Here is a 26997-nt window from a genome sequence, read left to right on the forward strand (position 1 = left end):
GTCACAACTTCCATTATAATTAAGGTGGGGACGGCGATTGGATGCCATCCTCTCATATCCCCCTTCATATAAAAAAGAAAAAATATGAGTGTTTCTATGTTAAAAATTGGAGTTGTTTAATTCTTCATGTATGTACGTACTACGTACTCATCATGGAGGACGAATAGTAGCATTATAATGTTTGGTTTGTATTCAATAAGTAGTGTGTAATTTAATGATTACTTTTTCATGCCAACGAAGAATGGTGAACCGGTTGCTGGCAGCCACTGTTGTCCTTGGATAAATGGAGCGACTGTGAATTGCATAGCCTCGTTTTTGTTTGTGATCACCTTGAAACCTTTCCAGTTGACCCTCTTGGCCGTATTAGCACCAGGGCCTCGGTTTGCATACTCAGCGTAATACAAGGTGTTGAGAGCAAAGTTCCCGGCCCAAGGCATCCATCCTGCTGGTTGGATAAAATCTCCCAATGTTGATTCCATGACGACAGTTCTCGAGTACTCCTTCCATGGCCGGCCCAAGTAGCTTGGAATTTTGAATCTTAGAGGGAAGAGCTTGTCTTCGGGGACAATCCGGCAGTTTTGGATGACTAGACCAGTGGGCTCTTTTGCACTTGTTCTTCCGTGAGCAGTCACCGTGTTTTGCTGGTTGTCCATGGGCTTCCTTACGATGATGAGAGAGTTCTGGATGATTGTAGAGGAATCTCCAAAGATGAAATCTACGGTACCAGAGATGACGCAGTTGCGATAGAATTGGCGATGTGTTTGGACGTACAATGTGTCTTGGTACCCATCCATTCTGCAGTTGTAGAAGGCAGCCATATCAGACTGGACTCGGAGAGCCACCGCCTGATGTCCTTCAGGGCCAGCTTGGTTTTGAAATCCCATTGACTTGCCTACGAACCCATTTCCCATTACACCTGCGCAATTAATTAATTAAAAGATTACAATTTAGGCAGGGGGGAGAGATGAGAAAGAGAAAAAAGATGATGATGATGACGGGGACGACTCACTAAAGGAGGCAGTCCTGAAGGTTGGGTAGCCTCCAGTATTGCTTTTTTTACCAGTGACCATAGTCTTTCGGGGTCCATCTCCATACATGAAGATGTTGACTTGGTCGTTATTAACGGTAATATATTCGTCATAAATCCCCGCCTTCACGTAGATAATGTATCTGCCCTTGTTGTTCTTTGGGTACGCGGCAAGAGCAGCAGCAATGGTTTTATATTGTCCACTCCCATCCTTGGCCACCACTGCATTAGGCTTCAACTGCGCATTGTTGGTTGCTAGTAGCTTTCGGTCTCCAGCTGAAACCCAATCAGGGTAACCCCCTCCTCCTTCAGCTTCAGCTTCAGCTTCGGTTTCAGATGCCTCCATAAGACGTCTAGAGCTTGCACTCGTGTTCACTGGGATATTGAATGCTGTCAAAATTTGAGAGATGGCTGAAACAATGGCCAGTGCATTGTCAGTGAGCTGTGTGGCGTTCAGAAGCCCATCCGACACTTGTTGCTTCAAATCTGGTTTTTCGATTCCATCCATGCATGTTTGCTGGTATGAAAGCACAGCGCTTAACCAGTTCTTGAGCTCAGCCTCTCTGTCGTTGACAGTGTGCAACTCGCTGTCGCCCACCATTGAAAAGGAGGCTTGAAGCTCCTGGATAGCATCTTGCAACAGTTCTTGGCAATCCTCAAAAGCCATTTTGTGATAAGAATCGGGGGCTGCTTTCCCAATGTTTGAAGTGTTATCCAATGCTGCTTTCATCTCATGGATGGCGAATTGGATGGCTGCCTGCATGAAGTCTTTCGGGGTGGCGCTTTGATTGTTGGCAACTGACTGAAGGCTATTTACGCATTCTTGTTTGTAGTCAGTCGGGGAACAAATGGCGGCAACAGCCTTGGACGTTGTTGACAATACATCATCACCAGAAGAATCGGACGATGATTTCTTATTGTTGTTTATACCAGTAATAAGACCAATGAGCACCGCTACAACAAGGATACCGGATACTCCTAGGATCATAAACTTGCCCCCTTTCATCTTTCAATCTTAGTTTGATTTTGCTCTGTCCCCAGTTTGTTTCTTTGTTTCTTGTTTTTTGTTTTTTGTTTTTTTTTTTGTGTGGGGTTAAAGGTGGTCGGTTTTGAAACTGGTAATTATATAGAATAATTCCCGACGCATTGGGGGATATAGAGAGAATCTGTTTTAGCTTCAAATCAGGCCTGAGTTCTTATAAACGTGGGTTGTTCTAAATAAGGGTAAGTCACCAGTCCTTGTTTATAGGAATGGATGGGTGATTAAGTTTTTCCGGTTGTTTTTAGTCTTTCTCTGGATGAAAATGGACTTTGTTAAGTTTAGGTGGTGGTTTGGTCATGTGGCTTGGGACAATAGTCTTCCAAGACCAAGAAAAGATTGAGAAAAAAGGACAGTTAAAAGAAAAAATGACAGCTAGTACTAAATCCTCTCCAATGTTCTTCCGAAATGATCTCCAACGTAACTCATTCGTGGTGGGCTTCGTCTAATATTAGCGAATTTCTTCTTGAAAAAAATAACAGAAAAGAAAATGCGATGCTTTTTAAATCTCAAGTACATGCCATATATGCATATCATACTTCCAACTTCATTTATCCTGTTACATGTATATTTATTATGTTGAGTAAGTTTGGTATGGCTTCTATGCCACCTGGTAGTTTGAGAGCAAATGTATCAACCAATATAAAAAAAAAAGAAAAAACAATATATGTAGCACCACTCAAATAATATATTCCACATCCGGTATTTATTTTATTTTCAATCATTCAAACATGTACCTTATATATAAAAACAAAATAATAAATTTGTCCATTATATTCTCAACTATTCCACAACCTATACCCATTGCATTCTCAACGAGTTGAGATTCTCTCCTTGAAGCATCTCCTTGGCTTCCTACTGACAACAGCTGAGATCAGCTAGTCCAGATCCAACGGCTATAAAAAAAAATCAAAAATCAAAAAATTAAAACAAATTGAATTTGGTTTTTCTGCCCAAAGCTATATACAACTTATACAGAGCAGATATACTCACTCTCAATTAACCCCCTTCTCCTCCACTGAACCCATCTTCACCGGCCACCCACTCCCGACGTTTTGAAACACCGGCGAGAAGCTCCTGAAAAATGTTGCTGATTGTTGTTCATGTTGCGGAAAAATGTTGCTGAAATTGGGCTGGAATGTGTGTTTTGTTAATGTTGATAATGTTGATGTAACTTATGGCTTGTATTTACAATTTGGAATTGGTGTTGGAACTCATAGATTGGTGTTCATAGTTGTTATTTTGATGGGTAATTTGTATTTATAGTTTTATACTTTTATCCGAGTAGGAATATTTGAATACATTTGAAGTAGCCTTGAATCATATTTTGTGTTTGTGCTAATATGGGGATTACCCATACTTCTCAAACGTGGAAATTATTTTCAGCTGAATTCATTACTTCAGAGCTCTGTTTGTTCTTTTTCTTATATGCTTTCTAAGGAAACATCTCAGTAGAAATTGTCTTCAAACAATGGTTGTTTGGTGAAGGCAATAAAATTATTAGCATATGGTTTATTTAATAATATTAAAGGCTCCTGGAATTTCTCTGGTTTGGAAAGGGACTCATCTGATTCACACACACAAGCCTTAAAGCAAGAAACTTATACAGGTTTCTTGTGTGAATGTTGTAAGCAAGTAACGAGCAGCTTACAACATACAAGTGCAGAAGAATAATTAAAGTTTTAGTATTATTTATTGTTAGTAATGGGCGCCCATGTGGCATGACTATTTAAATTTAACATTTGATCCTTATCCAAATAGGTTTTGATTTTGAAATCAAACCTATTTAGGATAACCACTCTTGAAACAGACGTTATCAGTTTGAACTGATATAGATAGATATAATAATATATTAAATATCTGATATGGTTATGGGTAATCTGAGAAAAAGGAAAAATAACGTAGTCTGTTTTTCTACCCACATTCTGACTCTCTCCCAAAAACACAACGATCAAGTCTTTGACACTGTGGTTAGTGTGGGTGATATTCAATCTGTGATATCACTCCACTGCTGGGTTGGTTCATCAAGAAGTTTCCTGGAAGCACGTGATTTATCCAAGAAGGTTCTATCATCAAGAAGGTATGATCTGATCATTTTAATCCGCTGCATAATCTGTGTTTTTTCAGTTTACATTGGTATCAGAGCCTGTTAATGGATATTTTCGTGTTTTCCTCATGTGTATACTTTTATATGTATATGTATATATTATACACATGAATATTTGTAGAAATTTTTTTTTTTCAGATTAGGAGCATAAAAATATTTTTTTTTATGTTCTTTAATGTCTTTTTTCATATCATAAATAGTTTTATTTTGAAAAAAGGAGTCCGGCAGTACAAAAATCGGACCAGAAAACACCCTGGAAGGCGGCGCGTGGCCTGCACGCGCCACCTGACGCCGTGGGCCGTTTCCACGCGCCTCCACGCGCAGCCACGCGCCTCCACGCGCCAGCTGCTCACCCGACGCGCTTGCACGCGCTCTCACGCGCGCGTCAGCGGCGCAGTCACGCGCGCGCCCTCCGCGCCACGCACGCGCGCCGTGCGCTGAGCCGCGAGCCGAGCCGCGAGCCGAGCCGCGCGCTGAGCCGCGAGCCGAGCCGCGCGCTGAGCCGCTAGCCGAGCCGTGAGCCGAGCCTCGAGCCGAGCCGCGTGCTGAGCCGCGCCGTTTTCCTCGGCTGGCTTGGCTGCTGGCAATTAGGCACTGTTTGTTTTGTTTTTAATTCTGAACTGCGTTAAATGATCATAATTAATTCATTACATATTTGTTTTATGCGTGGCTTATACTGTTAGACTCAGAATTAAGTTTTCTACATTCTGTAAAATTTTGAAAATTTTCAGAAAATATAAATTATTTTTCCTGTGTTAATAATTCATTTTTTATGCTTTAAAATGATTCTGGTATTGCATAAATAATTTTCTGGGGCTGAAATATTTATTGTAGACTTCTGAAAGGTTTTATTATTTACTGGTAATATTGTCTCATTTTATCAGTTTCTGGATTTTTTATTTCTAATTTTATGTGTGTTTAATTAGTTATTTAAAATTCCAGAAAATTTCAGAAAATTCCAGAAAATTTCAGAAAATTCCAGAAAATTTCAAAAAATGATGTACACTTTAATTATGGCATAATCTGCATATTAAATACATTTTTTTTGGTTTTTTAATATGTTGCAATTAAAGCATGATTATTTATTTATTTATTTATTTGAATTCCATCATTAAATAAATATAGCATGAGTTGTTTGCAAATTTATATTGAGATGCTATTGTATGGAATTTATCATGCTTTGTATATGCCATAAATAGTGGGAGATTGTTTGATTATTTTTTGCGCATGGAATGAAATTAAATTTTGATAATTATCACTAGAGGCGCAAGAGATGATTACGAGCATAGCAAATTTTCGATCTTGAGACATGTGTAAAATTATCATTATTTAATTTAGATTCTTTTTTGCTGCAAAATATTTTGTTTTGTGTTGCTATCATTAATATCCCCTGCGCATTTTTATTTACTCTGTATGTAGAAATGGCTGCTAAGTCAGTGGTGGCAGACTTAACTAAGGGAGAGAAATTGGATGGCGACAATTACGACATATGGCGCCGTAAGATCCAATACCTCCTCAATGAGCAAGAAGTGTTGACCACACTTGAACAAGTGATGGTTGAGCCAGAGCAGGGCAATACAGCTCAACATCGTCGTGATCTTGAAGCCTTTCAGACTTGGCGTAACAAAGATCGGTGTGCGCGCTTTACTATGTTGAGCAGCATGCACAACGACTTGATTAGTGAGTTTGAGCATTGCCCGACTGCATTTGAGATGTGGGAAGCTCTCAAGCAAAAGTTTGGTATTACCTCTTTGGCAAAGCTACGTGGGCTGACTATGAAGTTTGACTCATATCAGAAAAGGGCGCATCACTCGATGAAGCAGCATTTGAGAGTCATGTCAGCCATGATACGTGAGCTTGCGGCTGCTGGGCATAATTTGACTCAAGAGCAGCAAGTACAGGCTGTGATACGCTCTCTGCCAAATTCTTGGGAGCAGATGAAGCAGAACATGATGCATAATGAGAGTGTGAAAACATTCGAAGACATATCGCGTCATTTGGAGCTAGAGGCTGAGCGCCTTGAGGCGGCTAAGTCTGATGGTTCTGCTATGGTGGTTGAGTCAAGCTCACGTAGGACTTCTCAGTTCAAACGTGGAAAAGCAAAAGGTGCCCCCAAGAAGCAAGCAGCGGCTGCGCTTAAGCCCAATGGCGCTAGAAATTTCAAGCGTAGGGGCAAGAGAGGTGGTAAGAAGGCAAAGGCTAAATTGACATGCTTTAACTGTAACAAAGAAGGACACTTCGCTCGGGATTGCCCTGAGCAGAAGAAGGTACTCCCTTACTTAATTTCTCGCATTCAATGCTTTGTGTCTAGTCAAGCATTAATTGCTCATTCTCCTCATTTTTGGGTTGTAGACTCCGGAGCAACAGACCACATCGCGAGGGACAGAGTAGGGTTCGTTGAGTATCGTCGAGTACCTGCTGGGAGCAGAAAAGTTTACATGGGGAACGAGTCCAGTGTGGAGGTGCTTGGCATAGGCACATTCAAGCTGGAAATGCGACGAGGGCGCACCTTGTATCTTCATGATGTTCTTTATGCTCCGGATATTCGGCGAAACTTAGTTTCAGTTATTAGCATGATGAGCCTTGGTTTTAGCTTTTGTTTTGAGAATAATGGTGTTAGCATTTATTTGGGAACAATTTTTTATGGTTTTGGTTATCTTTCAGATGGTTTTTTAGTTTTGGATGTGGATGATTCTAGTATCAATAAAAATGCCAATGGCTCTATTTCTAATATTGCATCTTTTTGTGATAATGATTCTATGAGATGGCATGCTAGATTAGGCCACATAGGGCAAGACAGGATGACTAGATTGGCTAGAGAAGGTCTTTTAGGCCCACTCGCTAGAGTCACTTTGCCTACTTGTGAGCACTGTCTTGCTGGAAAGGCAACAAGAAAACCATTTGGGAAAGCCATAAGGGCATCTATCCCATTGCAACTTATTCATTCTGATATATGTGGACCAATGAATGTGAGGGCAAGGCATGGAGCCCCCTATTTCATCACATTTATAGATGATTGCACACGTTTTGGTCATGTTTATCTGATTTCTCACAAGTCAGAAGCATTGGATTGCTTTAGACGGTATGTTAATGAGGTTGAGAATCAATTAGACAAGAGCATTAAAGCTCTAAGGACTGACCGAGGACGTGAGTATCTATCTGAGCAATTTAAAGTGCTCTGTGAGGAAAAAGGAGTTATCAGGCAATTGACAATTCCTAGGACTCCGCAACAAAATGGTGTAGCGGAGAGAAGGAATCGCACATTGCTTGACATGGTTAGATCAATGATGGCGCAAGCTAATCTTCCAATTTCTTATTGGGGAGATGCTTTGTTGACTGCTGCCTACGTCCTTAACCGTGTGCCCTCCAAATCAGTTCCTTCCACCCCATATGAGATGTGGACTGGCAAAAAGCCTGATTTGGGCAATTTGCGGCCTTGGGGTTCGGCAGCTTACATACACAATGCTTCTCATAAGTTTGGGAAGTTGGGCCCTAGAGGAAAGAAGTGTATCTTCATTCGCTATAGTGAGCATTCTAAGGGCTATGTGTTTGTTGGGGAGCATCCGGATGGAAGTGTGACTGAAATTGAGTCGCGAGATGTGGATTTCCTAGAGGAGGATTTCCCTAGCAGAGGTGAGGTAACTAGAGAAGTAGAATTCTACGAGATGGAGGATCTACTTGAAGGCGCACCTAGTAGCTTAGTAGAGAATGAGGAAATAATTCCTCAAGCTCCTAGGGACAGTGGGAGCGATCTACTTACCCATGGATTGGATCCAATGGATGAGGATTCTCAACTACGTAGAAGCAAACGTGGAGCTATACCCCGTCGTCGTTTTGAGATTGAAGGGGAAGCATTCATGATTGCTCCGAGTGATGAGATGGAGCCTAAGAATCTCAAAGAGGCTCTCTCATCCCCTGCTAGTAAAGAATGGAGTACTGCAATGGAAGAAGAAATAGAGTCTATGAAGAAAAATCATGTCTGGGACTTGGTTGATTTGCCGCTAGGGCGCAAGACTATTGGGAACAAATGGGTTCTCAAAATCAAGCGCAAGGCGGATGGTTCCATAGAAAGGTATAAGGCTCGCCTAGTGGCGAAAGGTTACACCCAACGAGAGGGTGTGGACTATGAGGAAACATTTTCACCAGTTGTAAGGTTTGCCTCTATTCGCCTAATCCTGGCCATAGTAGCTCAGTTGGACTTAGAGCTATATCAGATGGACGTTAAAACTGCATTTCTCAATGGAGAATTGGATGAAGAGATCTATATGGATCAACCAGAAGGCTTTGTGGCAGTAGGTCAGGAGCGCAAAGTTTGCAAGCTTCAACGATCTATTTATGGCTTAAAGCAATCATCCAGACAGTGGAATCTGAGATTTCATCGAGCCATTATTTCAAATGGGTTTACGATGATTGATGAAGATCACTGTGTGTACGTTAAGCGGTCCAAGGACATTTTTCTGATATTGTCATTATATGTAGATGACATATTATTGGCTGGAAATGACAAGGAGATGATTGTCGCCACTAAAATGTGGTTGTTCTCTACATTTGAAATGAAGGACATGGGTGAGGCGAGCTATGTGCTCGGTGTTAAGATCCTCAGGGATCGCTCTAGGAGACTTCTTGGTTTGTCTCAAGAGACTTACATTAAGACTATTCTAGAGCGGTTCCAGATGCAGAGCTGCAAACCCATTGACACTCCTGTTGCAAAAGGCGAGAGCCTAAGCCTTGATATGGGTCCTAAGACTCAAGAAGAAAATGAAAAGATGGCCCGTGTTCCCTATGCAAATGCTGTTGGAAGCTTGATGTATGCTATGATGTGTACACGTCCTGACATTTGTTATGCAGTCGGATTGGTGAGTCGTTACCAATCCAACCCAGGACCAGCTCATTGGAAAGCAGTTAAGAGGATATTACGATATCTTAGAGGAACTGCAGATTACACACTTTGCTACCAGAGTTCAGATCTACATCTAGTTGGCTATTGTGATGCTGACTGGGGAGGAGACCTAGATGAGCGTAAGTCTACTTCAGGATATGCTTTCATGCTTAGCGATGGTGCTATTTCTTGGAGCAGTAAGAAGCAATCCTGCATCGCCTTATCGACCATGGAGGCTGAGTTTGTGGCTTGTTCATCTGCCGTTCAGGAAGCCGTGTGGTTGAGGAGATTCCTTCAGCATTTGGATGTTGTCACACACACTTCAGATCCTGTGACTATCCATTGTGACAGCATGGCTGCACTCGCTTACGCTAAGGATCCTAAATACCATGGCAGAACCAAACACATTGATGTGAGGTTTAATTTTATCAGAGATATTTTGGCGCAGAAAGAAGTGATCCTGGAGCACATCCCTACAAGTCGCATGGTTGCGGACCCTTTGACTAAGCCCATTGCTAGAGATGTTTATCTTACTCATGTTAGGGCTTTAGGACTACGTAGGTGGTGATTTTTTATGTGTATTCAGTTGAACTCTTTTTTTGGGGATATTAATGCCATTAGTATTCATACTTGTTTCTATCACACATTTATGTTTACTACTTTTAGTAATGGTTTGTGAATTAGCATACACAAAACAATTAAATTGATGTTAGCAGGCAAGATTGGCTCACTCACACGAGCAATCGCCCTTAGCGCTGGGTAGCGAGTAAGGATGAGACTAGAAGCTAAAATTATCCACTAGCTATGTCGCCTTGGTTGAAGCCAAGATGAGGTCTTGTTAGAGACCGACCATGGATATGAGAGTACCCACTTTTCCATGATATGTCTGTTATGGATAGCCAGATGCGAGATCTCATTTGATGCCTGAGAGGCGAGCAAATAGAGAATTCGAGTTAGACGCTAGGAAGCGACTCGTGCGCTTAAGAGCGACTAGACTAAGATCTGTATGGTGTGTGAGTTTAACATCACTCTTTGGAAGAGTAACTCCACTATAACATGCATTCATACTGCATGTGCTTATCGACCCGTTAGCGAGGTGAAAGAATGGATCCCTGCTTCTTCACCGTGTGAGTCCTAAAAGTCTTTTTTTTGACTTTACTTTGTGCCTTTTGTGACCTTTGACTATGTCATAAGATGAGGAGTTGATGTTCAGCTACTTTGGTATGTTGCCTGCGGTCATGTATGATTCGGCTTTAAGGGACATTACTGGGAAAGCGGTCAATTTCAAATTGAATGATATGAGGGTGAAGGGAAGATCATCTAGTTCTACATCTCTGCTCTATATTCACTGTCGACAACTCACATCGCTCTTTATAGGATACTGATTGGGTGTGAATATAATGCGGGACCTAGGAAAGTCAAACATGCTCTTTGAGGGATTAGAGATGTTTTTGGACTGATGTAGCTAGATGGGTCTGGGTACATGAGACACTATTTCTGTTCTTTTTGGGTTGATGTCTCTATGCTGACTCATGTTGAGTTTCTAGTATAGAGCTCCCACTTGCAGGTGTTCTCAGCGGTCGCACGGTGCATTGGCTAGTATGAGATTGTTCGTTTTTGGGGAGATTGAGATAGAGATGTGGCAGTGTCATGCCAACTCATGTGCGAGTGGGAGATGTTAGTAATGGGCGCCCATGTGGCATGACCATTTAAATTTAACATTTGATCCTTATCCAAATAGGTTTTGATTTTGAAATCAAACCTATTTAGGATAACCACTCTTGAAACAGACGTTATCAGTTTGAACTGATATAGATAGATATAATAATATATTAAATATCTGATATGGTTATGGGTAATCTGAGAAAAAGGAAAAATAACGTAGTCTGTTTTTCTACCCACATTCTGACTCTCTCCCAAAAACACAACGATCAAGTCTTTGACACTGTGGTTAGTGTGGGTGATATTCAATCTGTGATATCACTCCACTGCTGGGTTGGTTCATCAAGAAGTTTCCTGGAAGCACGTGATTTATCCAAGAAGGTTCTATCATCAAGAAGGTATGATCTGATCATTTTAATCCGCTGCATAATCTGTGTTTTTTCAGTTTACATTTATCAAATAATCTTATTTGTGATGCTTGAGTTTTCCCTTTTGGCCAATGGTTTTATACCCGATTCATTTGACAAGTTCTATAATTTACAAACAAGTTCTATAATTCTTTATTATACCTGATGCAAACAAGACCAAAATACTATAATTTACAAGTTCTACAATCATCAAATCCATAACTACATTCATCAAATTTCCATTCATAACAATCTAAAATCCCTCCATCCATTCAGCAAAGCCAAAATGCTACAAACTTCAGAAATCATTCGATAAAATTAAAGTCAAAATGCTACAAACGCCAACAATACATTCGTCAAATTTTCCCGAAGCCAACCAATCAATAAGTTACATCATAAATACAAAATCATAAAAATTACAATGGCATACACCATCGCCTTCAAATGATTTTCAATCCTTTCAAGCCTTTGACCATAGTCATCATTTTCATTTTCCATCCTTTCAAATCTTTGATGATATTCATCATTTTCATTTTCTATCTCATGAAGCCTCGTCCTTAGATCATTAAAGTCTTCTACTGTTATAGCATCATAAGGTCTAGTGTTGAAACGGATTGTAGACGTAACGTCTTCATCATCTTCATCCACGAACTTGAAGTAATTGCAATGGGCAGTGTTATTCTACAATGCATGAAAATCAGTTAATTGAATAAGACAAATTAATTTGTAACTACAAAAGGATTAATATTTACAATACATACATATTTTGATGGACAAACAAAGAACAAAAGCCCTTGAATTCCATGCTTATTGGTTCTTACAATATATATGGCAGCTGTTCTTCCACAGTTGCACAGTAAACTCAAAGAATAAACTTAGACTATATTGCTAAAACTCTTAAAATTAATCCACCTACAAGCTTAACTTCATTATATATTTCAATTTAAAAAACTAATGAACCTCAAAAGGCACTTTCTAGTCGAAGTGATTTTAAAAACAGATTGGAGATAAATATATGTTAGGCCTTTGACATGTAAAATTTGACACCATCAAGTTTCAAATACGAATTCAACCAACTATAGTTCAAATGAGCTTCATAGGGACACACCATACTGTTTCAGACATTGTGCCTCCAACCCTCCTCCCCACTCCATCCTCCATAGAAAGTTCAAGGATGGTGTTTCAATTGTCAGAGCTTAGACAAAGATGCCCTAGTTGAACAACATGAGTATCCAAAAAGAATTCTTCTATGGCCTCATAATTATAGAAGTACCAATGCCTTTAACAATAGATAAATCTGAAGATAAGAAAAAAAAAAAAAAAAAAAAAAAACAACAACAACAACAACAAAACCATAATTTTTCATGCCATAGCAACTATTGGATCATAAGCAAACCTCTTAGGATCAATTGCAAAAAGTAATAATTCTAGAGAAATTACTTGTTTGCCTCAAACATAAAGCCCTTAGTCATAAAAGCTTTAAGGGACCTCTGTTTGCCTCAAACACAAAGATTGCCTAGTGACCTCTGTTTGGGTACGCAAAGTAGATATATAATCTAACACTGTTTAAATCATGGATTCATGTAGGAAAAAGAAGAAGTGAAGTGAATCAAATAGAAATAGTTTTTTTTCCACAAATCTCATGTTGGAATGTGTCCTACATTGCTTTGAGTTGCCCCATCTGTGCTAGTTATAAGGCTTTAGTTTCCCTCTCCTTAATACTTGGGTTTTAAAGAGAAGTGTGGGTTGGGCTTTTCAACTTGGTATCAAAGCCTAGTTGGGCCTGTGACTGGTGGGCTATTTATCCAGCTAGTGTGTGTTGTGGTCCAGGAGGGTATGTTGGAATGTGTTCCACATCGCTCAGAGTTGCCCCATCTGTGCTAGTTATAAGGCTTTAGTTTTCCTCTCCTTAATACCTCGGTTTTAAGAAGAAGTGTGGGTTGGGCTGATACAGACATATCATTTTTTATCACCTACTCAAAACAAACTCATGATTTATGCCACAAAAAACACAGTCAAGAAATAGAGAGAGAGAGAGAGAGAGAGCTTGCCTGTGTAAGGTTTAGAAGAAAAGTAGGAGAGAAAAAAAAACAAAAAGCGTCGAGAGAGAGAAAGAAGGAAAGACGTCAGTGAGGGTGGGTCGCCGGTGTTTTAGGAGCTTCTCGCCATCGTCGAGAAAGGGTCGCTGGTGAGGGTGGGTCGCCGGAGAGGATGGGATTGGTAGAGGAGAAGGGGGTTAAGTGAGAGTGAATATATATACTTTGTATAAGCTGTATATAGCTTTGTGCGGGAAAACCAAATTCAATTTGTTTTAATTTTGTTTAATAGCCGTTGGATCTAGACTGTCTGATTTCAGCTGTTGCCAGTAGGAAGCCAAGGAGAGGCTTCAAGGAGAGGATCTCAACTCATTCACAACCACCCAAAAATTGAAAATTTTAGACTACGTTTGTTTCGACGTAAAATATTTTAACAAAAAACATTTTTCTTGTAAATTGATTTTTACGTAGAAAAATTATTTTTGTTTTCATTTTTCAATGTTTGGTTAACACTTGAAACAAAAACATTTGAACATTGCTATTTGGGCCCAAAAATTATACCCATTATCTAGATCCAGTGATATGTCAAGAAGATAACCAATCATTTTCTTGACACATTACTGGATTTAGAAAGTGGGTCTAAGAAGTAGGCTTATATCTCATTTTCCAAAACATTTTATTGCCTGAAAGATAAATTTTGATTCAATAAAGTGTTATTTATGATTTTTTAATAAGCTAAAATATTTATTTGAAAATGATAAATGTGTTAAAAAAGTAGTGAGTGAGTGTCAACTTTATTATTTGGGATAACCTACAAAAGTTAAAAAGTTACTAAAAAAAAGTCCCTACTATTTGGGGAAAGCTTGTGGGAAAAGTCTAGGGCAAAACAATATGAATTTAACTACCAAAAAGTCAAAAGTTAAAAGTCAAAAAGTCAACAAAGATAGAATGGTCATTTTGATTTTACTACAATATTTTATTACACATCTTTTTGTAAAAAGTCGAAAAGTTATCCCAAACATACATTTTTTTTTTCTCTATTTTTTTAGTCAAAAAGTCAAAAAGTACACTTATATAGCACATCCCAAATTTACTTACAAAATTTTTAAAGGTAAGTCATTTTTAAGAAAATGATGCAAAAATATTTTTCTTAAAAAATATTTTATTTACTTTTTGTTCAACCAAATAACGGAAAATGGGTAAAATATTTCTAGCAAAAACATTTTACGTCAAAACAAACGGAGACTTAACGTCAAATTTCAAATATAATATAAATATATACAAACCAAGTATAATCTAACCTAAAATAATAATTCAATACAAAACAGAGGATTATACAAAAACAATGTCATTCGTGCCCAAAAAAGAAACAAATATCCACAATCATGCCAAAAGGTAATCTGTATCGTGCCATTTTGACATATGGGTTAAAAGTTAGTTTTGTAGCTTTTTAACTCTTTTAAGACCACATCACTTCTTTATTTTATTTTTTTGTACATTTTTTTTAAAAAAATTAAAAAAATTAATTTTTAACCTATTTTTCAAAGTAAGTCATGTGTCACGACAAACATCAAAGTGTACCACCCCAAGAGTAATATATACCAACAATAGTAATCCACACCAAAATAGAGGATAGCAAAATAAAAAATTATACAAAAATAATGATCTCTGTACACCAACAAAAAAAAAAAAAAAGTATCCACAATTTCCCAAGAAAAGCCATCTGTAAAAGTAATATTAACAATTAGTATTTATAGACTAACAGTTGAAATTTCAAACTATAAAAGAAAATTATCTAAAACTTTATTTTATTTAATCTTCTCAAAATTGTATAATTATATTGTCCTAATCATATGGTGCGTGTCCTAACAAGTTTTCTCCTCTCAATCGTCATTTTCAACTAAATTTAAAGCATTTTTGACACAGCTAGCCTAATTGTAACTAATTACAGCTACTTGTAGAAATATGAAAAGATTGATTGACAAAATAAAATGTGTATTTTATAATAATATTTAGATAGATAAAATGAAAACTAGCATTGGAGATGCTCATGTTGTTAATATTATATCACTTTGCATATCATTTCTAATATTGGCTGAAAAAGTAGTCAAAATAGAACTCACCTTTTCTTCTACCATATGGTATTTTTATTTTTTTATAAGTAAATTATAAATATATTTCTTGAAATTTGTTTAGAATATAAATTGCCTTTTATAATTTTGAAAATTACATCTCACCATTTCAAGTTTCTAATCATATAACAAATGACACATTTTATTAATAAATCATTAAGTCAATTAATCATTTTTAATGATGTCTGAAATATATTTTAATTTATAATTTAAGTAATTTTATTGTTGTATAAGAGAGCAGTTATAAAATTCATTTTTTCTACCAATTATGTTAAATAAAAAATTATGACAACAAAATATTTATAATTTTTAAAACTGTAGGAAATAATTAATATTTTAAGAAAATCTTAAAGAGAAAATTGGCAATAAGTCCAATATAAGGGTTGCTTGAGGCGTTAGGTTCATTGAAATTAATTGTTTTTTTTTTTGGGGGGGGTGAGAAATCCATGCTTTGTCAAATATTATGGTGAGAAGTGCCTTTTGTTGTTTTGAAAAACATTTCTTTCCAGTTTTGCCCTTTTATTTTTTTAACCTATCTGTTGAAATTGTTCAAAAAATTTATCTGTTAAAATTCACCAAGCTTATTTCTTCCTGACGGTTGAAATTTATCAACCATATTTCCTTATCTGTTGAATTTATTTGTTCAAATTTCTCCACTTTTTTCTATCTAGATTTTCTATCTATATGTTTAAATCTCTCTCATTTTGTCTATTTTTCCTTCTCTCTCATCTCCCTTCTCTCCTCTCTATTTTTCTCTTTCATCGACCAAAGAAGCATCTGCTTACTCACTCTTCTATCTCCTTTCACATTCTCTCTCATAGGGTTAGGGTTTACACAAGGGATTTTTCTTCTATGAACATATCTCTTGCTTGATATATCCATCCCTAGATATACGATCGTTTGGCAATCTAAATCTCCAACACATCTCTGGCGACACAACTCGAATGTCGATTCTTGAGAAATCATGAAATCAGCACAGAAGATTTTCGATCTCATATCAATATTTATAGACCCAAACACAAACTATATATGTATGTATATGTGTTTAGCCCTATGAGTATATAGGGTTTGGGGGATTGAGCAAGGAACGAGATGGAGGGAGAGTCGCTTTCTAAAAGTGAAAAGATCTGTTCAATGAAAATGGCGTTGCACTGTCAGACTCTTATGCCGGAACAAACTAGCTCACCATCGATGACGATCGCAAGATTCTTCATCACAGATGAAGACCAAAGATGGAGAGCATCACTACTTCTAAAGAAATTTAGATCTAGAAAGAGAGAGAAAATAGAGGAGTTGTGAGGGAAGTAGCACAAGAAGTGGCCTAAACCATTGTCGGAGAAGTAGACGGCCCTGTGCTGTCGCCACCATGAAATTTTGCCGACAATGACTTAGTGGCGGTGGAGGCAATTGAGGCAACAAAATTCTTGGCCCTCGCTTCTCTCTCTCTTTAGAGTCTTTGTTTCTCTCTCTAGATCAATTGAATAGATATCAGTCTCTCTTCTCTCTCTGTCTCTATATATATATGTGTATGTATATCACAATCTAAACAGGTAAAATAAAATTAAACAGATAAGAAAAAATATGAGAGCATTTGAAGAAATGGACCAAAATATTCCCACACGCCATTTTCAACAAATCCTTGTTCTATTCTTTTTTTTTAGGTCTAAACCACCGGTATCTGGAAGTCCACAGGACCCCGACTAATCCGGTTGGAGTCGTGTAGGACCACAAGGGCGGCAGAGCTCTCCTAGCAAGGTTTTAAACACAGCTACGTTCCCAAGTCTCGAACCCGAGATCTTGGTTAAGCTAGCATAGCCCCTTACCAACTAAGCTACGTGCTTGTCGGTATCCTTGTTCTATTCGTGTATGCATAAGAATAGATAATTTGGGCATTTTGCAAAAACATATCCTTGTAGACATAATGTTTTAGCACGTGGACTTTTAAACCAAAAAAAAAAAAAAAAATTGAACTTATCACCCGAATATCCAATCTTCAAAAAATGTATGTGCAATTTATTTATTTGTTGTACGAGTATAATATGAGCATCCATAGTGAAGTTGTTAACACTTCACTAGTTAGTTAAGCTTGGTTGCTTATGCTTTTTGCTGTAATGAAATAATTAAAGACAAATTTTGGATGAAATGCTAAAAACATTGTCAAACTGTAACAACCCACTTAACATGGAGGATGGAAGAGAGAGAAAGAAATGAATGGAGTCAGATTATGACGGTACAAAATACCATTCAAATTATTAAAATCATCCAAATCACACTAATTGTGCATTTGGTAAGACGGAGCGGTTGGTGGTTCGGATAATCCAACTTGTACATTTAACCAAATCACCCGCCTATTTTATGTAAATTTTCAACCAAGTATAGTTTAATAAAAATACATTGATATATGTTCAATGATTTCTCAATTGAACCTAATATACTCAACAACTCTCTTATCAGTGAGTTGTTCACAATACCATCAAAATCGTACCAAATCATACCAAATCGCATATTTTTTTGGATTTTGGTGAACAGATTGATGAGTTGGGCGTCCAAACCTTGTGGGTCGGCACAGGTGGCGGTTTGAGAAAGCAAATCTGCCTAATATAACCGTCTCGACCCGCCTATCTTTTTTAATTTTTTTTAATTTTTTTCTTTCTTTCTTTTAGGATAAATGACAAATACATCCCTTGAGGTTTGATTAAAATACGAATCACCCCTTGTGCTTTTGAAAATTACATTCTATCCCCTCAGGTTTCTAATTTTATAACAAATCGCCCCTTTTATTACTAAATCATCAAGTCAATTAATAATTTTGAATGATATTAAAAATATGTTTCAATTAATAATTTAGATAATTTTATTATTGTATAGGTGAACAATTATGAATTTCCTTTTTTTAATTAATTCTGTTAAATAAAAATTTTAATAAAGAAATATTGATAATTTTTTAAATTACATGACACAATTTATATTTTAAACAGTGTATTCAGTTTTTTTTTTTTTTTAATATATGCGTACACAGATTCCACGTCCCACCTTAGATAAATTCTCAATTAAACCCTATGTATTCAACAGATTGGTAAACAACATTTGTCTGCTCTCTTGCTCCTCCGCCGATCGCAGTCGCCGCCGCTACTACCCTTACCGATCGCCGCCGTGTATTCTCTGCTCGCCGATTTGGTACGTGATCCATTTTTCTTTGCTCTCTATGTTCTCTCTCTCTTCTCTCTCTTTCTATTTGCTTTCTCTGTGATGATTAATCTGTGAATCTTAGCATACGGATGGATTGTCTCTATTTAGTCAAGTAGAGGAGGGTGAATTGGTTATATCTGTGTGTGTATTGTGTGCTGTTTTGTTTTCTTGAGAAATAGTGCAGTTGGTTCTCATGGTCTGAAAGTTGTTCAAACCTTGAAAAGGTTATTGTGGACTATGCTTCTCAGTACTTCATCTCTGAAAATCCATGAAAGCTTTTTATTTTTTTTTTTATCGACCTTCAATACAATGATTTTGATTAATTTGTAAATCTGAGAAATTGGTTTAATGGTGGTTTTGATTAATTCGTGAATCTGAGAAATAGATTTAATGGTAGTTTTGATTAATCTTTGAATCTGAGAAATAGATTTAATGGTGGTTTTGATTAATTTATAAATCTGAGAAATAGATTTAATGGTAGTTTTGATTAATCTGTGAATCTGAGAAATAGATTTAATGGTGGTTTTGATTTTGATTTTTTTTTTTTTTTGATCGGCCTTGCGGGTCGGTTAGTGTCGCGACCCAAACCCACCCTTATAAGTTTGACGTCCTAATCGGCCAATAATCTGAGATTACCAAAGGCCTTCCTATACAATCATAAATAATCGGGGTTAACGGAAGCAATATACAAAAACATCAATAGTCTAATGAGCTGTGCATTTATATGAACAAATATTTACACGCAAAAACGTTAATATACCCACATTGAGTACATAACTTGTAACTTAGCATCTTATATATAACATATGCACATAACAGAAGTTTACTTCATGATCAAAAGCTTGACAACGGCCTTCCAGGCCTAGCCCCAACTCGGAGGCACTTAAAACAACTCGGTAGGCTTCAGAAGGGTAGTTCGGCTAAAGACCTCTTCTAGACTTGACCTCCAGAACACTCACCTATACATATATGTATATATAAATAGGGAGTTAAAGCCCGGTGAATAACATTAAAGTAAAGGGATTAGTGAACGAATTCCAAATATATCATATTCGTAAAACAAATCATGACACAATCATTCATATCAGTCTCATATCAGAACATAACATAATGGTACATCTCACAGAACACATTACATATCGCCCTCCGACTAGAGTAATTGGTTCCGGATACTGATTAAACACATATCACCACAATGAGCTGGCTAACGAGATCTCATATCACATATATGTCATGGACCCGCATTTACATGCCGTCCCCCATGACTTTGTACTATATGTGGATGCCATAATAGATCAAAATAGGACATTCGTTCATGTATCAAAATAACATTTCAGAAACCATAGCTTATCAGATAACAGTTTAAACATATACCATACAAACATATCTGTTTATCAGATAACAGTTTATACATATACCATACAAACATATCTTTACAGAAATGTTACTCACAGTGGGCTTCCAGAACGGTTGGTCAAGCAGTCCTTGACTCGTGACCTACAATCACAAATATGCATAACACGATACACAATCATCTTAAACATGTTTAGTTCACTTAAGCTTTTAAATATGGATGACTAGAATTAAGAATTAATTAGATTATTAATTTCCTTTAACCTCTAATTAAAACATGTTTAACCATGTATTAACCAAACTAATTAAATATAAATAATTTTTTTTTTTTTTGATAAATAAGCAAATATTATTAAGAAAGCATCAAGACGATGCAACCAATACAAGAAAACCACCCAGAAAGGGAACCAATAAAACAAGGACTAACCAATCACCTCATCTAGAAAATCTAAACACACAAATAAATCCGGATCTACCCTACCCTCCAACCAATTATACAAAACTAGAGAAAGAAGACTTTGTAACCAAGAAACACTATGAGAAACCGCTAAGAAGGTACGTCGATTCCTTTCCAACCAAAGCAACCACATCAAGCAGAACGGAGCCAATAACCAAGCACGGCTCTGCCGCCGGCCAAGACGAACGCCTCGCCAAGCCCAAAGGAACTCAAACACCCCTTGTGGCTGGACCCAAGCAAGTCCAAAAAGTGAACAAACGAAGCCCCACAAACACGAAGCCACCGAACAATGAAGAAACAAATGATTCACTGACTCCGCATCCTCGCAACACATACAACACCGATTCACAAGGATGTGCCCCCGCCGCATCAAATTATCCAAAGTAAGGTTCCAACCTAAAACTACCGTCCACATGAAAAAGGCGACCTTAGTCGGAACCCCCGGAACCCAAACACTTTTCCAAGGGAAGACCCAACCAGCATCTCCCATCAACCCCTGATAAAATGATGCTACTGTGAACCGCCCCTTTGCCCCCAACCTAGTCCATACCAATACATCGGAATCCACCCCTACTGGTCCAAAACCATATAAAAAATCCCACAACTCCACCAACTGAGCGACTTCCCAATCATGAACCTGTCGCCATAACTTAATATCCCAAACTACCACACCCCCACCATCCAAATAGGAAGCCACCAATGCATTTTGATCTAATGCAATATTAAAAATCAAAGGGAAACAGGTCTCCAACACCAACTCCCCACACCACAAGTCTTTCCAAAACTGCACCCTACTCCCCTCCCCCACCTTACCCTATCCACTTCCAAAACTCTACCCTTCCCAACCAAATCCCTTTCCATAACCCACACCCATAAGTGCAGGTCACAAACCCAGAAACCCAACCCCCTCTGCCTAGTCCATATTTAGACGCCACCACTTGACGCCACAATCTGTAAGGCTCCAAAGCAAAACGCCAGAGCCACTTCCCTAACAAAGCTCGTTAAAAGTCACCAACTGTTGAACCCCCTGTCCTCCAACTTGCTTGGGTTGACAAACCTGACCCCAATCAACCAAATGATATTTAAAATCATCACCACTAGTCCCCCACAAGAAGTCCCTCTGAAGCTTTTCTAACCGATGCGCCACCGACACTTAAATATAAATAATCTAATCATATGCCAACCCTTATTAAGTTCACTAATTACACAATCAAACTTAAATTAGGCTCATACACATTAAATTACAATTAAAATATCAAAATCTAGAATTTAAGTGTAAAATCATAAAACATGCAAGTTTGAGTTCCAAATTCATCTTCCATGGAACATTCTTTTGAATTTCTTTAAGCCATGCAAGGAAACATAAAAGCATGGACATGAATTTCCAACATGAAACACAATTAAAACTTTAAAACAAAGCTCAAGTGTTCAATTGAAAGATCAAAATTTTAATTAATTTGGAACATTACAAAACATGCCTATTTTGAGCTCTAAATTTAAAAATTCATGGAGTTTCCTCCTCCAATGTGAAGAACTATGCAAGAAATCAAATGTATGAATAAGAGTTTCATGAAATCAAGTCATGCATGTCAAAACCTTGAGCTAAATTCTTCAAATCTAACCATGGATGTCATGTTCTTGCACTAATTCTTACAATTCCTTCTCTTTTATGTTCATATGAATTCTTAACATCATAAACTCCCCAATTATACATGATTTCTCCTTATTTCAACTTAGGTTCTACAATCTCATGAGTATAACACTTCAATTTCATAAAATTAGAGGAGAATTCCTACGTTTAATGCTTGAATTGGTGCAATTTTAACTTGATCTCCCTTGATCTTCTTCTTCCCCCCCCCCCCCCCCCAACCCACCCCCCTCCCTCCTTTTTTTTTAGAAAGTTCTTGAGCTCTCTGGAGCTTTATCTCCTCTCTCAAGTGTATATCTCCAGCATAATGCACTCACTCTCTCTCTTGGCTCCTCTTTTCTTTACTATATTGATGAATAGGGTTATATTTAGCCACTAATCTACTAGTATACTTTAGTTAGATTAGATTTAGGCTAATTCATCATATTGAATTAAATTACACCAATCACATAATTAAATCAAATTCCCTTAATTTAAATTAATCTTTATCATTTATAATCTTAATGACACTAAATTAAATTATACTAATGTGTATTAAGCTCTAATTCCTATTCAATTTTTTAATTCCAACCTATTAAAATTAGCGAATCAAACGACATCAATTTTTGAATTAAACCTTCCGGATAACTCTAAAAATTCCAATTAACATATCCTTATACTCAATTTTGATTTTTGAACCCCTTTATGTCGTCAATTTCAGTTTCAAAGCCGAGTTCACAACGGATAGTTTCTCAATTTAAACAGATATTTACAACGAATCAAATTAGATAATTCACAATTAATCACTTGGCACATGTCAGAATTAAAATTCAATACATAATTCATCACTTATAATTACGATTAACATTTTGGGGTCGTCACAGTTAGCTACTATTGCTCAATAAGAAAAAAATGTCTAATTTGTTAGCTATTGTTTGGGTATAAAAAATGTTTGAGAAATCTTAACTATGTGGGCAAAAAATGTTTTGGCTGAAATATTGAGTATTTGAGTTTTCATTTATACTTGCTTATTATAAACTGCCAAACCACCCAAACTGCCAAGTCAAAACCACCATTATTTGCCAACTAAACCGCCGGTTTTTGATAAACAAAACGGCAATTTCTTATGTCAATTTTGTCAATCCGCCACCCGCCATGCGGCTTCTATTTTACCCCTAAACCATACCGACCCACATCGCGCACTCCCCTACTTATCAGATTCATAGGGAAGAAAGAAGCAGACCTTGCTGTCACCTCACCTCTCCTCTCGCCGCCGACTGCCGTCGCCCTAGTTCTCTCTCGCTCTCTCTTCTGTTAAATCTTTTGGGCAATATATTGCTTATTTACTCTCTCTCTCTCTCTCCATATTTTTGTTTCATCTTCATGAATCATATCAATGTTACCTTCATATTATTTTTTTAAACTTTTTTTTTCAACCTTTTTATGGTTGTTCACAGATTTTTACTCTGTATTTTAATTTGATTCAATCATTTTTTTCAACCCTGCTTCCCAACTTTTTATTTTTTCTTGAGCTTTAGTTTAGCTTAGGTTGAGGGGATTTTTTTTTTTGTTTTTTTGGCTGATTGTTTTGCTGGTTTTCTTTGTTCAATGAATTATTTACCTAAAAAAAAAACAAAAGAATGAACATGGCAAATTTAATAGATTGTTTGGAACAAATTTATATTCTTCAAGTTGTCGATTATATATTTTATTTCATTTTTGTTGTCAGTATTTTGATTTATGTACTTCCAAATCTATGAATAGTTATGTGTAACATTGTGTCATGTGTCTTCCATTTGACACTGTTTCTTTTTAGGGTTCATTGTAAATTTGTATTTTGTAATAGATAATGGACGAGGGAAATACAAGTGATGAGTGCTTTGGATTGTTATTATAAATTTTTTTGAATTGTCGGATTTCTAATTTTATACTTTGTCAACGTTGAATGTCAGATGAATGGATTGTATAATTTGTTTGGATTGTTGGATTTCTAATTTTTTAGTTTGTCAATGTTGAATGTCATATGAATGGACATCTATTTTAATTTCAACTGTTTTAGCTAATTTATAAATTCGGTTTTTTTCTTCTTCAGATTTTATAATTTGAATTATGCTTTTTCTAATCCACTAATCCGCCCGAACCGCCAAGTAAAAACCGCCATTATTTGTCAATTGCTCCGTCAATTTGTGATGGAAAAATGGTGGTTCCTAACACCAAATCCCATATGGGGGATGAGTATGCCTTTAGTAGAAGAGAGATTGGGGATAAGGGGGGGAAAAAAGGGAGGAGGGTAATGACGTATGATTTTTTTTTTACTTTTATTCTTAATACATGCTTTAATATCTTTATTGTAACACTCCACATACTTACTAAACTAATAAACACAAAATTAGATCTCGTTTTTTCACTTTTTATCATAGAGAATATATTAACACACATAAAACATGTCTAACAAGATTTCGATTGTTTGTTGTAGTTTAGTAATTTCGTTTGGCCTCATTGGTGCAACTTGTAATAAAGCTAAAAGTTGACAATAAAAAAATAGAAGTTAAAAACACCATTTTTTAAATTTCAGATAATCAGTTTATTGAAGTTGTGTTTGTTTATTAAATTGTAAATAAAAGTTGTATTAAACAGTTTGACATATACTCTCAAAATAAAATAAGCTCTAAGCAATTTATATAAATTGCACTAAACAGTTTCATTAAAGTCTACGAAATTGTGAGTTTCTACCCTTATTCTTCTCTGTCCTTGGTACCCCGTCCAAGCCCTTCCCTAAAGAGAAGTAAGAGAGGACTCTACCTTGGGCCCACAATCTCTGAGGAAAAATAGGCCTCCAAATAGCAATACTACAAATCAAGAAATTTTACCCCGAATCATCAATCGAGGGCTCAGATTCATTTCCATATAGACTCTACACTTGTACCAATTCAATCTCTGCCACACAACACCACCCAAAAAAAACTGGGTAGTTATATTTGGGAGAGTAGGTTTTCTCCCCCCAAATTCTTTTTTTCCACTATAATGTTAAATGCATTGGGTACATCGTGGGTATACAGGGGTATCGTATGGGATAGGTATGCTGGGGAAAAAATTGCATTATTCGAAGAGTATAGTCATCTTTGAAAACCTTCACGTAATTTGTAAGTAATCATTGCCCTTTACTCACGAATTTGCCCTCTTTTGCTTCGTGTTATATACAATCAAAATTACATAAAATAAAATAAAACTAATACTTTTATAAGAAGACTAAAAAGAAAGAAACAATTAGATATTAGGGTTCATAAGTTGGTGTATTTATTTCATTATTACTTTCATAATCTTGATGTTTTTGTATTTGTTATTTGATTAGTTGATTTTCACACAGACACATATCTATATAGTTATTCTCTAGGAAGCACTGACATGTCTGGCAAGCCATGTATCAGTGTCGGACACTGACACCGTCGGACACGCAGTGGACACGTGTCCGACACTCAGCCTGGAGTGTCCCTTTTTTTTTTTTTTTTGTCTTTTCATCTCAAACACGTCTTGGACACGTTCAAGACCCTAGCCCCATAGAGAGAGAGAGAGACAAAATACCCTAAAATCGAAGATTTGTTCAGGCGACATGTTTGAGACCCATCGAGAACTATTCAAAGTTGTAGCAACAAGAGAGATAAGAAATGGAAGACGAACAAGCTAGATGAGAGAGGGAAGATGAACAAGCTTTCCATCTGCGATGAGCGAGAGAAAGCTTCCTGCTACTGCAATAAATTTTTGGTTTCCCTCTTTTTTTTTTTTTTCGTATTCCTAGAAAAGAAAAGGGTGTACAGCTTTCCACCTTCTAAGCTAATAAAGGTTCACCTGGAAGTCAAATGGTCAAACAACTGGCTTCCACCTACTAGTCAAATGGTTAAAATAACGTATTTACACTATAGAAAATGACACTTTTGGCGACCAAACAATTTTTAGTCGCCAAAAGTGGTGGAATTAGCTACCAAATATTTTATTAGTCGGCAAAAATAATAAGATTTAGCTACTAAAGTTTTTTAGTCGGTGTATATTGCTTATCGGCCATAAATTTAGTCGCTAATAATGACACAATTGGCTACTAAATTATTATTTAGTCGCTAATTGTTGAACAATTGCCAACGAAAACAATTTTTGGTTGCCAAATGATATAGCTGTTAAATTTTATAATCGAGAAATATAGCTTATTGGCGACCAAACAATATTTTTGTCGCTAAATATTCCATCATAGGCTACTAAAAAACGTTTAGTTGCCGTTAGTATATATTTTAGGCTACTAAATTGTTTTTTAGTCGGTGTCTTATACCTTTTGCCGACAAAATAATCTTTAGTCACCAATTGTCATCAGATGATATTCAAAACCTTTTAGCCACCACACTAGTTTGGTTGCCAATGATTCAGTTCTGGTGACCAACAAAAACATTAGTCGCTAAAGCTCTAAATGTTTAGATTTATTTTCGCGCCTATCGCACACATTTTGCCTCTCTTTGTATACACACAGCCACAGAACATCTCTTGCTTTGTCGTTTCGCCGCGCAAATCACCAGCACACCTCACGACCTCACAACCTCAGCACCGTCGTTTCCCGTACGCCGCAAATCACCACAGCCACCGCCGCTAACAGGTTCGCTCCCTTTCGCTCTCTTGCTCTGTCGCTTTCTATCTCGATCTCACTCTATCTCGCTCTCTCTCTCTCTCTCTCTCTCTACCCCTTCTATTTCCCCAACTGTGAACTTTGCTCTAGGGCTTTTATTCTACCCATTCCGGTTAATTTTTTCTTAATTTTTGAAATGGGTTTGTTTGAAGTGGTTTCATTACTAGAGTTTTATGGGTTTCATGTTGTAAATGGGTTTGATTTTAGGGTTTGATACCTTTCCCCCTATTTTTCCTTTCTCTCATTAGTTTCAAAGCCCTAATCCAGTGATTGTCTATCTAATCTCATGCATTCTGATTATTTTCATTGAAATTTTCTCTCTCATGTATTTTACTCATCATTATTTATGTAAATCTGTGTATGAAATTTGCATACACAGATTATCTGAGATTGAGATTATCTGTGTATGTATTTTG

General features: G+C 36.9%; 2 protein-coding genes across 3 annotated transcripts in view; one reads left to right on the forward strand and one right to left on the reverse strand.

The window, feature by feature from the left end:
- Positions 1–218: 218 nt before the first annotated feature.
- LOC114320910 (putative pectinesterase/pectinesterase inhibitor 28) lies at positions 219–2137 on the reverse strand. The gene is made up of 2 exons (XM_028267997.2): positions 1010–2137; positions 219–916 (listed from the first exon to the last, which is right to left on the reverse strand). The coding sequence occupies exons 1-2, from the start codon at positions 2031–2033 to the stop codon at positions 219–221; spliced, it is 1722 nt and encodes a 573-aa protein (XP_028123798.1). The 5' UTR covers positions 2034–2137.
- Positions 2138–18266: 16129 nt separating this feature from the next.
- Positions 18267–26997, forward strand: part of LOC114320914 (rRNA-processing protein fcf2) — a 37053-nt gene continuing 28322 nt past the window's right edge. Inside the window, exons 1-2 of one of the 2 annotated variants that reach the window (XM_082877274.1) lie at positions 18339–18466; positions 26429–26551. The gene's annotated coding sequence lies outside the window, so the exon portion shown is untranslated. Of the gene's footprint in view, positions 18467–26428; positions 26552–26997 lie in introns of both variants that reach the window. The other variant, XM_082877273.1, reaches the window with a different exon arrangement.

Source organism: Camellia sinensis, chromosome 7 (genome assembly GCF_055761805.1).
Source record: "Camellia sinensis isolate YWXY chromosome 7, ASM5576180v1, whole genome shotgun sequence".
Lineage (NCBI taxonomy): Eukaryota > Viridiplantae > Streptophyta > Magnoliopsida > Ericales > Theaceae > Camellia > Camellia sinensis.